The following is a 16,930-nucleotide window of genomic DNA, read 5'->3' as shown; positions in this document are numbered from 1 at the left end:
CTTTTCTGATGGACTAAATGTCTTTTTGTCTCTTAGATCTGACAACAACAAAAAGTGCCTCTGATGTTCAGTTGGACAAGACGTTCCAAATGAAACAGGAGAACGTCCGTCTCATGGAAGAGCTGCAAGAGCTGAAGAATTACTTCAGAAAAGAGAGGGAAGACATGAAAGACAAGTATGAGAAAGACCTGCAAGCCACAGAGGCAAGGTACCTCAGGAAGCTGGAAGCCCAGAATGCTCATTCAGGCAAAGTGCAGAAGGAGCAGGAAGAAAGTTTCCAGAAGAAGCTGGAAACCCAGATGGCCCTTTCAGCTAAAGTACAGAAGGAGCACGTAAAAGGATTCCAGAAGAAGCTGGAAACCCAGGAGGCCCTATCAGCCAAAGTACAGAAGGAGCAGGAGGAAAGTTTCCAGAAGCAGCTGGAAGCCCAGATGGTTCTTTCAGCTCAAGTAGAGAAGGAGCAGGAGGAAAATTTCCAGAAGCAGCTGGAAGCCCAGGAGGGCTATTCAGCCGAAGTACAGAAGGAGCAGGAGGAAAGTTTCCAGAAGACGCTGGAAACCCTGAAGGCTCATTCAGCCAAAGTACAGAAGGAGCAGGAGGAAAGTTTCTTGAAGAAGCTGGAAGCCCAGGAGGCTGATTCAGCCAAAGTACAGAAGGAGCAGGAGGAAAGTTTCTTGAAGAAGCTGGAAGCCCAGGAGGCTGATTCAGCCAAAGTACAGAAGGAGCAGGAGGAAAGTTTCCTGAAGAAGCTGGAAGCCCAGAAGGCTCATTCAGCCAAAGTACAGAAGGAGCAGGAGGAAAGATTTCAGAAGCAGCTGGAAGCCCAGAAGGCTCAAGTACAGAAGGAGCAGGAGGAAAGTTTCCTGAAGAAGCTGGAAGCCCAGAAGGCTCATTCAGCCAAAGTACAGAAGGAGCAGGAGGAAAGATTTCAGAAGCAGCTGGAAGCCCAGGAGGCCAGCTGGAAAAAGCAGAAAGACTCTGAGAGGCGAAACTCCTGGATTGTTATTTTTGGTGGAGTTTGTGCTGCTGCTGGGTTTTTGGCAGCTAAATGTCTTTGACATCAGAAGCTAACAGATATAACTAATTTTGGAAGAAGAAAAAATTCAAACCTGTTTTTTAAAATAAAGGTCTGTTCCTGTTGCTCATGTTTACAAATAATATCTTTTCTGATATTAAAAACCCTGTAATTCTTCTGCAATTTCCACCATAACTAAATGTGGTTGTTTTTGATTGTGTTGTCAAAAAAGGACAAAGTATTTTTCTTCATTTTTTATATACAGATTGCAAACTGATATTGTAATAGTTTCACATTTGGTGACTTTTTTTCCTGTTGACCCTTGATGACAATAAAACTAAATATTACATTGTTACCAAACATCTGGAGATTCTAAAACTTTCTTTAACTACTGTAAACACACACACACACACACCAATGTCAGCAAAAGAACACATCAGTTCTAAGCTTAAATCTCCCATGTGCCTTCTGGCAAACTGCAGCTGAACTTTCAGGTCTTCTTTTTAATAAAATCCTCCTCTAAACCACTTCATCATGAAGCTGCACAATTGGTGATACAAAATGCAAAACTTGGACTATGCACATTTTCTCCATTCGTAGCCACAGAAGCCAATAACTTCTTCTGCGTTGTCTGGGTGTCTTTTTGGCTTCCCTCACTCGTCTACTTCTTACATGGTCACTCAGTTTTGAGAACTGCATCCTCCACCAAGATTTTAATACACAGAACCATACTGTTTGTATTTCTTTGTAATTGATGTAAATGAAGTGCAAGACATTCAGCGTTATGTATTCACCCCCTGACTTGTCTGAAGAAAACATGCTGTAAAAGTGATGATTTACTTGTGTGATTTACGTAGCTCAAGGGTTCAAAACCTGCATATAACCATGAACCATGAAATGTCAAGGTTATACATCTTTAACTTAAAATGTTTAGAGCCAATAGAGAGTAATAATGTAGCAGATAACAGAATATTTACAGAGGAATCCTTCAAATGATGATACAAGCACCAAATTTGGCAAAAGTACACCTTAGATAATACTCTTTTGAAAAACCGATGGTCCACTTGAATGTTCAATAGGTGGCCAAGTAGGGGTCAAAATATAAAAATGCTCCAGTCATATTGATAATTATACCACATTATTTGTCTGATTGTAAAGATTCCAAAAAGGTATAGTTTGGACTATCTATGTTGGGAAGGTGTCGTGACACGGACCCACAACAGGGGGCGTTAATGAACAGACAATGGATAAGCCAAAAAGTAATAATTTAATGTTGTGAATCGCACAACGAATTACAGACAATAACAATATTGTGGATTGTCAATTATACACAAGGTGACGTGTGGGCAGGCTCAAAGATAGAAGACGTCTGGCGAGAGAAGAGCCGGATCCCACACAGCTTCCACCACCAACGGATCTGAAGAACACCGAAGCCGCCAAGCCCTGCGCCCCAGGTGGCCACTGTCTTCAGCAGTCAGACCTGGTACTGCTGGCAGAGAACAGAAACAGTTAGTGGTGGGTGTGTGAATACACACCCAGCAATCCTCTGGTGTTTGAATCCTCCAGGAGGGAAATCCTCCACCTCCAATCATACACTCGTGCAGCTCCTGTCTAACCACTTATCTGGTTGGAGTGTGAAGCGAAGCCGTCGCTGTTCACACCAAATGCCAATCCAGCAGATAAGGCACACCACAGGAAAGCGGCTGCAAAAAAGTTCAGACTATGACACAGTTTTCAGTACAGCAGAGAATTACCTGAATGGTAGCTGATTTCTCGGCAGGGAGGTGGAGTTGCAGTCCAGCTTTTATGGAGGATGAAGGTGATGAGTGACAGCTGGTGATGATGTGACAGCTGTCACTCCAGTGGTTCCGACGCCCTCTCGTGCTTGAAGCCCGCACTCCAAGCAGGGCGCCATCTGGTGGTGGTGGGCCAGCAGTACCTCCTCTTCAGCGGCCCACACAACAATCTATGGCTGAATTCTATAGAGTTCTGGGGTAAAAACAATAAGAATAGTGACAAAGTTCATTTTCAGTTTGTACAGGGGTCAAAAGTTAGAGTTGCTCCAATTTTGTTCAAAGGTGATGCAAGTTATTGGTTGAGCTAATAGGGTTTCAAAAAAGGAATATTTTGCACCATGTATCATGCTTAGTTATCATGTTACAGGGTAACATACATCAACACTATTTGACCTTTACTTTAGAGCCCAAGCATTCAACATAATCAAAACTATTCCATTTATTAATCCAAGTAGCTCAATTAACAATTTGCACCATTTTTTTTTTTTTACTAAAATTGGAGCAACTTTAACTTTTGACCCCTGTCCAAACTGAAATTGACCTTTGTCACCATTCTTAAGGCATTTACCCCATAACATTCAGTCATAAATAGTCCAAACTATACTTTTTTGGAATCTTTATGATCAGACAAATAATGTGGTATAGTTTTCAATATGATTGGAGCATTTTTAAATTTTTAACCCCTGTGTAATTCTTCAACTGACCCCCATGTGGCCGCCTTGAAAATTCAAGTGGCCTCTCAGTTCATTCAAAAGGGCAATGTCTAAGGAGAATTTGTGCTGGATTTGGTGCTTCCCAGCTAACAATCTGACGTTGCCACAATGTTGCCGGAATGTTGCAACAACGTTGTGTTGCAATGTTGCAGCAATGTTGTGGGGAGTCTACAAATTCACGTTGCTACAATGTTGTCAGCAACCTTCCAGCAACATTGCATTTACGTTGTGTGTTACGTGGGTTGTATCACCATGTGAAGTATTGTTTCCGTTATTTGCTGCACTATAAACATGGTGGGAGAGTTGGGTGGGTGTTAATTGTGGATGAAGTGGATACTTTTTCGACAGAACTGATCAAATGTAAAGGTCACAGAAAGAATTTGCATGAATCTGTGTTAAAATCCTAAGGTGCTGGTGTTGTGCACTCTGGGTGGCACTTCCAGGTCATTCCTGAATGATTTGTCCAATTAGTCCAGCCCAAAACTCAACCAAAACTTCAACAGTTCTGACAAAGTGAAGCCCAGCATGTAGTTTAACGATGTGTCCAGGTTGTGTCCAGCAATGTGCCCAACAACTCTGTTGCAGGTCTGTTTTATTACAGGAAAGCCTGAAGAAAAATCCACAATTAACTGCTGAAACTTAATTCATAAAACTTCACAATATCACTTGAACCGTTTTCAGATGAAAACACTGTACAAGTTCAAAGTAATAATCAGCAGATCCATGCTGTGAGGACACACTGTGGCTGGAAGGAAATACTGAAACACATTTTTATATTACAGTTTTTCTTGATTACTTACACACATTTTCTGAAAGCATGACTCATACTCAAAACACACACACACACACATCATGGGGAAAACTCCTCTACTCTCCAGCAAAATGAAGCTCTACATTCAAAACAGTGTTATTTGTTCTCAAAATTGTATTTTGTTTTCAAATGACACGCACACACACGCACACACGCACACACACCATCATATGATGTTGAACACTGATGTGCTCAATGTAAAACACTATGATGAATGGAAAACACTTCTCCATTCATCAGAAAGACTTAAGGGCCTTTCACACTGAACACGTCGGTCGATCATTTTGACACGCTGAACGCATTGGATGCAGCAACAGTGCACAGAGGGCGTGGAGATTTCTACATCACTGACTTTTTGAGGGCCCGGTGAACCAGCAGGACAATCACCATCTTGGATTTGCGTCTGGAAAAAGCGAAACACTGCCAGTCAGAACCACAATATTAGTTTTTCTGAATTGCTAAAACACTAAAATCCATTCCCTGAACCAAATTCACAGGGGCCTGAACTCCTTTTCTCAATCAATCAGCTTTTTTGGCAAAACCTTAAGCAGTTTTCACAGTTAGACACAATTTGCAGATTTCATGCAGTCTTTTTAAAAAAAACTCTAAACACGTTCTCAGTCACTAAACACAGTTTTCACTGTGATGCAGAATGGTGAGACACAGGTGTCACACAATAAACACAATGACAGCACTGATGTCATCGCTTACATACAACAACTCAAAATTGTACACACGTGTTGTTACAGTTTTTATTCATTGCTTTGACCTGTTTCAAGAAACTGGGAACCTCTCAGCCTTCATCTTCACCATCTCAGCAGAGCAAAAGACACCTCTTGCAAATGTGTTAACCCATTCTCATTGGATTGACACATTTCCCCCACCCTTTTTCAAAACAGTTAACACAGATGTCATTCAAGCAGTCAAAACTCCACTGTTTTAGCTATGGTATCCTAACAAAAACCATATGTTCCCAGCGATTAGAAACTATCTGATCGGTATGCAATCACTGAATCACCTGTTTGACACTTCTTCACACAAATCTTCAATTTGCAATCAGTCTGTAGGAGGCCTTAAAAGGTGCCATGCCTGTGTTGTTCTTTGCAAGCATGGATCAAGGAGGTGTAAGGCAGAAGAGAGTGAGAGTAAGAGGTAGAGGAGTCCTTGGAAGAGGAGTCTGTGTGCGAGGTGGAGGTATCGTTGGCAGGGCTCAAGTTACTGATGAAATTTGGACAACTATAATTGATCATGTTATAAATCATGGCCTTTCACTTAGAGAGGCTGGACAAAGAGTCCAACCTGTTGTAAACAGAAACACTGTTGCCTCAATTGTCAGAGTTTTTCGACCGGGGAACAGGTAATGTTGTTATAGGCCTACAATATTTACAGAAATATCTGCAGTACAGTAATATACAGTACTTCATGTAATTTCTGCCACATTCCCCTTTCATGTATTTTTATAGAATCGAAAGGCTACCAGTCACTGGTGGTAGAAGAAGAATTTTTAATGCTGAGCAGGAGGCAGCTGTTGTCAACATGGTTGTGGCAAATAATGATTCCACACACTGATTTTGAGTCAATTGATCACATGACCTGGGATCATATAAAATACTGAGCTAAAATGCTAATTCTTACATATAAAAAATTTAAAAAAAAATATGAACAGATTTAAAATGCAAAAACAAGATGCATATCTCATGCAGCCAGTGGATCACAATGATTCCATGCTGATTTTGAGTCAATTGATCACATGACCTGGAAGCTATTGTGCTAAAATGCTAATATTTACATATAAAAATGTATTAAAATATGAATAGATTTAAAATGTAAAAACAAGATGTGTATCTCATGCAGCCAGTGGAGTACTGTGATTCCACATGGATTTTGAGTCAGTTGACTCAATTTATATGTAAATATTAGCATTTTAGGTCAATAACTTCCAGGTCATGTGATCAATTGACTCAAAATCAGTGTGGAATCATTGTGCTCCACTGGCTGCATGAGATATACCTCTTGTTTTTACATTTTAAATCTGTTCATATTTTTAATTAATTTTAAATGTAAATATTAGCATTTCAGCTCAATAGCTTTCAGGTCATGTGATCAATTGACTCAAAATCCATGTGGAATCACCGTACTCCATTGGCTGCATGAGATACACCTCTTGTTTTTACATTTTAAATCAGTTCATATTTTTAATTAATTTTAAATGTAAACATTAGCATTTTCGCTCAACAGCTTCTCAATAGCTTTAAACACAGTATCTCTGGTTTGAATAGCCCACCTTTTTATTTTGAAAACAGGAAGTTGTTCTCGATATAGCCGTCTACTATCTCCGCTTGTTTACTGTAACGTCTGCAGTACGGGCGCACTTGAAATGTTGGAGTGGCTTGCTCAGAGTCACTCTGTCGTCGGAGCAAAGAAAAGGTTTAACTGGAGCAAAAAGGACGTTTACCCGCAGTAAAGAAGAGGGTAAACCGGAGTAAATGTCTGTCGAATATTCAACGTAAAACTAACTTTGCTGCGGTAACCAACTTAAGGTGGATCCATTCATAGAGAGGTGGCTGCTTCCCTGTGACCCTTCAGCCGCTCACCAGTCTCTACCCTCTAGAAACAAGAACATGGGTGCTCTCTGGTGTTTATTTCTGTTTGGAGATAATGATCCACGGGGCTCCCCCAACCCCTTCAAAACTTGTAAAAATTGGTGTTTATTTCCCACGAGAACTACATCTGCATGTATGCATTTTTGTTGAGAAATGGTGAGTTTGGAGAGGACTGCAGGCTACACCAGACAGACCTCACATTATATTACCTGCAGGAAGATGTGAAAGGCTCGTCCATAGTCACCAGACTGCTCAGGCTACCTGTCAAACTGCTGCCCAAACTGGCTAAATTGCTGCGCTCCTCCATCAGCCAACGCATGGCCTCAGTGCCCTCATGCACAGTCAATAGCTGGCGCAGAATCCTCACGTCGGCAGAGCGCAGCCACCTCTGCAAGATGAATGAGACAGACACTTAAATATGTCAGTGCGTGGATGCGGTTTCATAGATTGTTAAATCTTAGATCTTTATTACCTCCACCAAGGAGGTTATGTTTTCGGTCGCGTTTGTTTGTTTGTCTGTTTGTCCAGCAGGATAACTCAAAAAGTTTTGAACGGATTTTGATGAAATTTTGTGGAGTGGTTGGAAATGACAAGAGGAACAAGTGATTACATTTTAGTGGTGATCCGGATCACGATCCGGATCCCGATGCTAACGCGTTAGTATGTCTATGGCATTTTCAATGTTAAAAGTTAGCATTAAGCAGTTGCAGCTGTCATCACGTTCGGGTGCATTTGTTTTCAAATTGTAATATTTCTTAAATTTATTTTTGTTTATATATTAATAATATAATAATTATTATATACAATTTTAGAGAAAGAGACAAAAAGAAATAGATTACTGTGCCAAGGAGGGAATCTCTTTAGGGTCAGTGACCCTATGGCCTTGTTTAGAGAAGTGTTTCATAAATGTTAAAAATTCATATATTTGCAGTTTAGTTGAATAATAAATTGAATTTTGTCTCATTTGTTTTTGTCTATAAGCACATGCAATATCAATATCAGTGCTCAGATGACAGTAGCTTCTGGGAAAGGTGCAAGTTGCAATAAACTGTGATGCCAAGCGCTAAGGATACATGCTGTCCAGTCACAGCAGATGAAACATTTTTTTCCTACTGAGTAAACATCACTGTTAGACTTTTTTAGGTTCAATGATTCCACAGCGTGTAGATGTTATGGCGTCAGTGACCCCATGGCCTTGACGGAGGTTTGCACTCTCTGAGTGCTTCTAGTTACTTGAATTAAGTTGCAACTGATGCTCCCTCACATGGCAACCAATACTCCTCATCTTAGTCTCCGTAAGTTACTGCTTGCTTGACGCAAAGTCATTCCAGTGGTACTCAAAGATCCTCCACGAAAAAGTAGTATCAAAGATATCCAGTTGTCATCTTAAGCCACTGGTTAGTATCCAGGTCTCACAACCATATAGTAAGACAGGACACACCAGGAACCCAAAAGACTTATTGGCAAACACCTCTGTCCAGCGACGTCAGGACTCCATAAGCGTTCTTTCTTGATCTCATAGACTGATTATCCAGAGACATTAATATCACTGAGATGAGTGAATGTCTCTACAAGTTCAACACTTTTTCCACATGCAGCTACACTTCTAATGGCTGAGTCCAGGAAGTCATTAAAAGCCTGGATCTTAATCTTGATCCAGGACAATCACAAACCCAGACACTACCTCACTCAGCTTCTCAAGTGCTGCAATAATGGAATCCATTGATTTTGCAAAGATCACACCATCTTCCACAAAGCCAAGGTCAGTAAACCTTTTACCAACAAAAGCATCAAAGCAGCTGCTTTCCAAAACCCTACCAAACACCTGGTGTATGGAAGCATTTGAAAAGTGTTGGAGCCAGAACCCATCCCTGATGAACACCAGTTTTCACTGAGAAAAACGCTGCCACTACTCCATACAGTACTTCCAGTATAGACTGTGTATAGGCTGCTTATGATGTCCATTAACACCTATGGGATCCCACAAATCTTCAGGATGTCCCAGAAGTAGTCTATTCATCTGAACTGATTTTTTTTGTGAAAATTAACATAGACTGAAACAAACGTCTGAGTGTTGAGGTCCCTAGTGAAGGGAGAAGGCCAAGGGGATGCACATGTGTCACCTCGCTGCAGCAGACAGATGTGGCTACTTTCAAGAGGTGGAGAAGGACCAGTTGTCTGGGTGATATCAATCCAGAACTCAAGGCAGTGCCATGGTATTGTTAGTGTGACATGCATGACCCGCATTTCACCTACTTGAACTATGAGTTTTCTTTTTCTCATCACAAGCAAAACAAACGTCTATAACACTGAAAGTGAGAACAGTGTCTGGCTGGACTACAAGCACGCTCTGCGACTTACACACTCTGCAACCACAGGAAGAAACATGATGGGCGTTACATAGGCAAATATGAGACAAAATATACAACATGAAGGGAAAGTAAAACCAGAATTAAATGATAGATAGAACGTGCGGCTGGGGATAGTGCCAAATCTTGTCTTCTCTAAGGAAAATTAGAGATGTTAACTTGGAATGTTGCTCTGGATTATTTTGAAACCTTTTCTCTGTAAACATGAAGGGCTCATTCTAATATTAGGCCCCATTAAAAATAAAACAAACGTTAGTTTATCATCCACGCCCGCATGCCAAAATCAGACCGCATCAATTTATTTTTTTATTTTTGGCAAATTTCACTGGTGGCAGTACAGCTGATGCAAGAACGGCACATCCGCTATAGTGGTGAGTATGCTTTGGCTGAAGACGGTCAAAGTTTACCGAGCTGGGCCAAGAATTTGCAGTTTGTTGTCACTGACAATCACACAGTCAGTGGTTCTGTCTCACTCACACACAGTATACATGTTTATGACGCGACTAGTGTGCAGTACACTGACTGTATTCAACAAGGAAACAAGATTTATTTTAAAATAAGTGAGATTTTCAGTTCCTCACTTGGTATGCAGGTGCTGTATGTGTCGTTTTCAGATTTGAAATGATGTTGTTTGTACCTGTTTCTAAGAAGAAGAACTGTTGGGAAAGTGTAGGGACACGGACCCACAACAGGGGGCGTAAATGAACCGGACAATGGATGAGCAAAAGAATAACAATTTACTGTTGTAAATGTGCACAACGGAATACAGACAGAAACAGAATTTAGATTACAGTCAATTACACGAAGGTGGCGTGTGGGCAGGCTCGAGGATAGGAGAGCACCGTCCAGAGAAGAGCCAGGCCCCACACGATTTCCACTGCCACCGGATCTGGAAACACACAGGAGATGCCAAGTCCTGATCTCCCCAGGTGGCCACCGTCTCCAGCTGTCGGATCTGGTACTGCTGGCAGGAAACAAAACAGAAAAAGAGGTGAGTAGAAACACTCAGTAACTCCTCGGAATAGTCCAGTTCATGCAGGTGGGAAACAACACCTTCACCTCGGCAATAATGAACACAGTCTGTCCATTAAACCCGACCATTTACTTGTCTTACGAGTCGTGAAGGGTGAAATACGTCACCCTGCCGTCAACGACTGGTTCAGCCCCCAGCTGACACAAGTAATTAGGTCCTTCTGTAATGGATAAACAAACTGTTAAGTGCAATACGGCACAGTATCTAGCTGAGGAATATTACCTCGATTTACAGGCGATATCTCGGCAGTGAGGTGGAGATGCTGCCCGGCTTTTGTAGTGATGGCTGATGAGTGACAGCTGTCACTCCCGGTTTGGATCTGCAATGCGGCAGCGCCCTCTCGTGCCCGAAGCCCGCACTTCGGGCAGGGCGCCCTCTGGTGGTGGTGGGCCAGCAGTACCTCCTCTTCAGCGGCCCACACAACAGGACTCCCCCCTCAACAGGTGCCTCCTGGCGCCCGACCAGGCTTGTCGGGGTGTCGGGTGTAGAAATCGGCCAGGAGGGCCGGGTCCAGGACGAAGCTCCTCTTCAACCAGGAGCGTTCTTCGGGTCCATACCCCTCCCAGTCCACCAAGTACTGGAACCCCCCGGCCCTTCCGATGGACGTCCAGGAGCCGGCGCACTGTCCAAGCCGGCTCCTCGTCGATGATCCAGGCAGGAGGCGGCGCCAGTCCGGGAGCACAGAGGGGTGAGGTGTGGTGTGGTTTCAGTCTGGACACATGGAAAACAGGGTGGATCCGCAGTGAAGCTGGGAGTTGGAGCTTCACTGCGGCCGGGTTGATGATCTTGAGGATCTTGAAGGGACCAGTGAAGCGTTCCTTCAGTTTCGGGGAGTCCACTTGCAGGGGTATGTCCTTCGTTGATAGCCACACTTCCTGCCCGGGCTGGTATGCAGGGGCCGGGGAACACTGTTGGTCTGCATGAGCCTTAGCCCTCATCCGGGCCTTCAACAGGGCAGAACGGGTGGTGCGCCACACCCGACGGCATCTCCGCAGGTGGGCCTGGACCGAGGGCACACCGACCTCTCCCTCCACCACGGGAAACAATGGGGGCTGGAAACCCCAGACACACCTCAAACGGGGAGAGGCCGGTGGCAGAGGACACCTGGCTGTTATGCGCGTACTCGATCCAGGCCAGATGTTCACTCCAGGCCGTCGGGTGCGCGGATATCGCACAGCGTAAGGTCTGTTCCAGTTCTTGGTTGGCCCCCAGTTCTCTGCAGAAACTCCTCCAGACTTGAGAGGAGAACTGGGGACCACGATCGGAGACGATGTCTGTAGGTATCCCATGCAGACGCACGACGTGGTGGACCAGAAGGTCTGCTGTCTCCTGGGCTGTAGGGAGCTTCGGGAGGGCCACGAAGTGGGCCGCCTTGGAGAACCGGTCCACTATCGTGAGGATGGCTGTCATACCCTGGGACGGCGGGAGGCCTGTGACGAAGTCCAGGCCGATATGGGACCAGGGGCGATGGGGCACAGGTAACGGCTGGAGGAGTCCCTGTGCCCGTTGATGGTCAGCTTTGCCCCTGGCGCAGGTGGTACAAGCCTGGACATAGTCCCGGACGTCGGCTTCCATGGACGCCCACCAGAAGCACTGCCGGACTACCTCCACGGTTCTTCACACCCCTGGATGGCAGGAGAGCTTGGAACCGTGGCAGAAGTCCAGGACTGCAGCTCTAGCTTCTGGTGGGATGTAGAGGCGGTTCTTCGGTCCATTTCCTGGGTCCAGGTTCCATGCCAGGGCCTCCCGGACGGTCTTCTCCACGTCCCAGGTGAGGGTGGCCACGATAGTGGACTCAGGAATGATGGATTCCGGCGGATCCGACAGCTCTGTTTTGACTTCGTCTTCGTGGACCCGGGACAGGGCATCCAATCTTTGGTTCTTGGTCCCGGGGCGATAGGCAATCCGGAAGTCAAAACGCCCGAAGAACAGTGACCAGCGGGCTTGCCTGGGGTTCAGCCGCTTGGCGGTCCTGATGTACTCCAGATTCCGGTGGTCCGTGAAAACCGTAAATGGCACCACAGCTCCCTCCAACAAATGTCTCCACTCCTCAAGAGCCTCTTTCACCGTGAGGAGTTCCCGATTGCCCACATCATAGTTCCGCTCCGCTGGGGTCAACCTGCATGAAAAATAGGCATATGGGTGGAGGACCTTGTCGGACTCTCCGCTCTGGGACAACACGGCTCCTATCCCTGAGTCAGAGGCATCCACTTCAACCACGAACTGGCGGTTAGGATCGGGTTGCACCCGAACTGGTGCAGTCGAGAACCGGCGTTTCAACTCCCTGAATGCGGCCTCGCACCGATCCGACCAGGTGAAGGGGACTTTGGAGGAGGTCAGGGCTGTCAAGGGGCTAACCACCTGACTGTACCCCTTGATGAACCTCCTATAGAAGTTCACAAAGCCGAGGAACTGTTGCAGCTTCCTACGGCTTGTTGGTTGGGGCCAATCTCTCACCGCCGCAACCTTGGCCAGATCAGGGGCGACGGAGTTGGAGGAGATTATGAACCCCAGGAAGGACAAAGAAGTGCGGTGAAACTCGCACTTCTTGCCCTTCACAAACAGCCGGTTCTCCAACAACCGCTGCAGGACCTGATGTACATGCTGGACATGAGTCTCAGGATCCGGGGAAAAGATGAGTATATGGTCTAAATATACAAAGACGAATTGGTGCAGGAAGTCCCGCAAGACATCATTTACCAAAGCTTGGAACGTCACGGGGGCGTTAGTGAGGCCGGACGGCATGACCAGGTACTCAAAATGACCTAATGGGGTGTTAAATGCCGTCTTCCATTTGTCTCCCTTCCGGATCCGAACCAGGTGGTACGCATTCCTAAGATCCAACTTTGAGAAGATTTTGGCTCCATGCAGGGGCATGACCACTGAATCTAACAGGGGCAATGGGTATCGATTGCGAACCGTAATCTCGTTCAGCTCTCTGTAATCAATTCATGGACGGAGTCCGCCGTCTTTCTTGCCCACAAAAAACAAACCAGCAGCCATCGGGGAGGTGGAATTTCGGATCAGCCAGGCAGCTAATGAGTCCCGGATGTAGGTCTCCATTGATTCGCACTCAGGACGTGAGAGATTGTACAGCCTGCTGGACGGGTACTCAACGCCTGGGATCAAATCAATGGCGCAATCATACGGACGGTGCGGGGGAAGAGTGAGTGCCAGATCTTTGCTGAAGACGTCAGCAAGATCGTGGTGCTCCTTGGGCACCGCCGTCAGATTGGGGGGGACTTTAGCCTCCTCATTAGCCGTCACACCGGGGGGAACTGAGGATCCTAAACACTCCCGGTGGCAGGTTTCGCTCCACTGAGCCACAACCCCAGACGGCCAATCAATCCGGGGATTGTGTTTTATCATCCACGGGAAGCCCAAAATCACGCGGGAGGTAGGAGTCACATAAAACTCAATCTCCTCCCAATGATTCCCAGACACTACCAGAGTTACTGGCAGGGTCTTGTGTGTGATTAAAGGGAGAAGGGTCCCATATCGAGCAGGGCACCCTCTGGTGGTGGTGGGCCAGCAGTACCTCCTCTTCAGCGGCCCACACAACAAGAACCCCCCACCTGCCCTCCCTCATCACTTTTTTCTGATGTCAAGGATGATAAACTAATGTTTGTTTTTTAATGGGGCCTTATGAAGACACAATGATTCATTGTTGCAAGTAATTATACACTAATAAACAGATTGGTTACAAATTCTGTATTTTCCATTTCTGCTGTTAAACAGCCAGCCCAGTCTCACGTTTTTTTTTTTTTTTTTTTTTTTTGTCCTTGCGTCACGAAATGATTCAAATTTTTGTGACGGGGTTTTTTGTTTTTAACTCAATATTACTAACTCTACCCCTACCCCCAACCATAGCCTGAACCATAACCCCCCCCCCCCCCCCCCCCCCCACACACACACTTCAGTTTTAATTTTGTGCAGGCGTCATGGAATGTATTAGAATAAATTTGTGCTCCCATTATGAACGTTATGCACTTTTCATGACATTATCACAAACCAACAGATTAATGTATATTTTGTGCTGCTGAATTACGACATGCTGTGAGACTAGGTTGAAATGTCTCTAAATCCTACACACTGTGGCTTTAAAAGCTGCAGTCAGTGCCCATACACTGTAAAAAAAAATCTTGTCAAATTTACAGTGAAAAACTGGCAGCTGTGGTTGCCATTTTTTCACCGTAAAAAATAGTGATATTGGTGTATATTAACACCTGTAAAAACAACAGTTTGAAAATGTTCCAATAAAGATGAGTTATTGTTAAAATAACGGTGAAATTGTATATAGGCTCATGGTATAGCTGTACAATTCACAATGTAACCCTGTTGCTTTTTAAGTGAAATACTATCCATTCCACAGCATTTATTGTCCTATTTTATGGTCAATTTCTGTTAAGACAACAGCACAATTATTTATGCCTTGACAGTATGACTGTTCAATTCACAGTATAAACCTTTTAAGGTGAATTTCTATCCATTCCACATAATTTATTACCCTATTTCAGGGGTTGGCAATCATGTGCCATGAAGGGCCAAAGCACTGCAGGTTTTCCTTGCTACCAGTCACCTCAGCAGGTGATTTCATTAATAATCAGGTGTTTCAGCAGGTAATTTCAAGACGACCAGGTGTTTATGTTCAAGGTAGAAGCTCATCAGCAACCCACCTGCTGAGGTGATTGGTTGCAAGGAAAACCTGCAGTGTCTCAGCCCTCGTTGCCCACCCCTGCCCTATTTTATGGTTTATTCCTGCTAAAAACAACAGCACAAAAATGTATCGGAAGTTACAGATAATCGATAAATTCCAGTGTTTTTCCTGGTACATTTGCAGTTACTAAGAAGCTGAAATTGACTTTTAACACGATAGCTTTTGAAAGCATCAAAAGTGACAAAAGACCCAAAGAATAAGCCAGTATTTCCATATTTGACCATACTGCCCCCTGTAGGAAGCTGCACAGACACATCCTGAGAGCACCCACAAAATCAGCTCTCTACTAATCATAATGCTCCGGGCAGGCGGAGGTCTTGAAAAAATAAAGTCATACTAACTTATGGTTTTGTGAAAATACTGATAGAATAACTCCATTAATGTCAATTCTGTCATTTGTACAAAGTTAAAATATAACATTATATCTTTTAATGTTGAATAATGCACTAATTCTGAGGTTTTGTAACAAACACAGACCGCAAAGCATTCTGGGTAAAAGTTCCTCTGCTAAACACTGATTGGTTCTTAAAAATTAGCACATTACTTTAAAACGAAAACATATATCTGATATTTTCACTTTATAAAACTTCAGACATGACAGTAATTTTAAATAACTTGTCCAAAATGAGTAGGTTAAAATTTGAACCATAAGTTAAAAATGTATGCCTCTGGATGACTTGGGTTAATATGACTGTCCAATGCTGTCACCATTTCAGCTTTTCACCATATATTTCACATGTTAAAACAATTAAAAATAACATTTTTGACAGTTTTTAAATTTATGGTAATTCAATGTTTATTCTACAACAATAAGCTTCTTCTTGCTTTACGGTTTATTCCTGTTGCCATTTCACAGTTTTTCACTGTAATTTTCACGGACATTTTTTACAGTGTAGAATATGTCTGATTTCAAAATTTTATATGAATTTTAAATATACCTGGTGACATATTTGCTTGCTGAAAATAAATACAACCCCTTTAATAAGAACATGAAGAAAAAGAACAGCAGACTGGAGAAAAATGAACTAAAAGCTGCGAAGGCAGGTCCCAAATAAAGAGATGGCAGAGATAGAAAGGTGCGGGGTGTGGAACCGGCTGCCTGTCAGGAGGAAGAATAAATATGATCACAAGTTTTCCGGGTTGAAAGAAAAAGAAAGAAAGAAAAAAACCCGTCCGATTGCTCAAACTAGTTGTGCAGGTTATGACACTGATAGAATAAGATGTCAGTGATTCTTTACCATCTCCTGTCTCAGGCTGTTGATTTGGTGTGAAATCGTGTTTCCGCTGTCAGTCACGGAGCTCCAGCCTTCACAGTGCGCAGCATCTCTCATCCACATCACCAGCCTCTCTGGCGTTTTCATCCCCACTTTGTCTTCCAGCTCTTTCAGATCCGGAGACGACCCGTTGGTCGTTTCCTCCGCCATTCCAGTGCGCACTTTGGATAAGAGTGTGCGTAAAACCACGTCCACCGAGACAGATGAACTCCTCCAGGCATGAGCCATTTTTCAGAGTATAAGGCACACCTGTTACAAAATGCATTTTTCAGAGTATAAGGCACACCTGTTACAAAAAGCATTTTCAAGAGTATAAGGCACACCTGTTACAAAATGCATTTTCCAGAGTATAAGGCACACCTGTTACAAAAAGCATATTCCAGAGTATAAGGCACACCTGTTACAAAAACCATTTTCCAGAGTATAAGGCACACCTGTTACAAAATGCATTTTTCAGAGTATAAAGCACACCTGTTACAAAATCAATTTTCCAGAGTATAAGGCACACCTGTTACAAAATGCATTTTCCAGAGTATAAGGCACACCTGTTACAAAAAGCATGTTCCAGAGTATAAGGCACACCTGTTACAAAAAGCATG

At 43.9% G+C, this 16,930-nt stretch overlaps 1 protein-coding gene across 1 annotated transcript; it reads right to left on the bottom strand.

Moving 5' to 3' along the window:
- Window positions 1-4,674: 4,674 nt before the first annotated feature.
- Window positions 4,675-16,559, bottom strand: LOC117521218 (leucine rich adaptor protein 1-like). Its single transcript, XM_034182560.1, has 3 exons — window positions 16,296-16,559; window positions 7,148-7,326; window positions 4,675-4,738 (listed from the first exon to the last, which is right to left on the bottom strand). Exons 1-3 carry the CDS (start codon window positions 16,557-16,559, stop codon window positions 4,675-4,677), a joined length of 507 nt encoding a protein of 168 aa, XP_034038451.1.
- Between the last annotated feature and the right edge of the window lie 371 nt (window positions 16,560-16,930).

This window comes from Thalassophryne amazonica, chromosome 12 (assembly GCF_902500255.1).
Source record: "Thalassophryne amazonica chromosome 12, fThaAma1.1, whole genome shotgun sequence".
In the NCBI taxonomy this organism is placed as follows: Eukaryota; Metazoa; Chordata; class Actinopteri; order Batrachoidiformes; family Batrachoididae; genus Thalassophryne; species Thalassophryne amazonica.
This window is presented reverse-complemented; position numbering and strand designations above follow the sequence as displayed.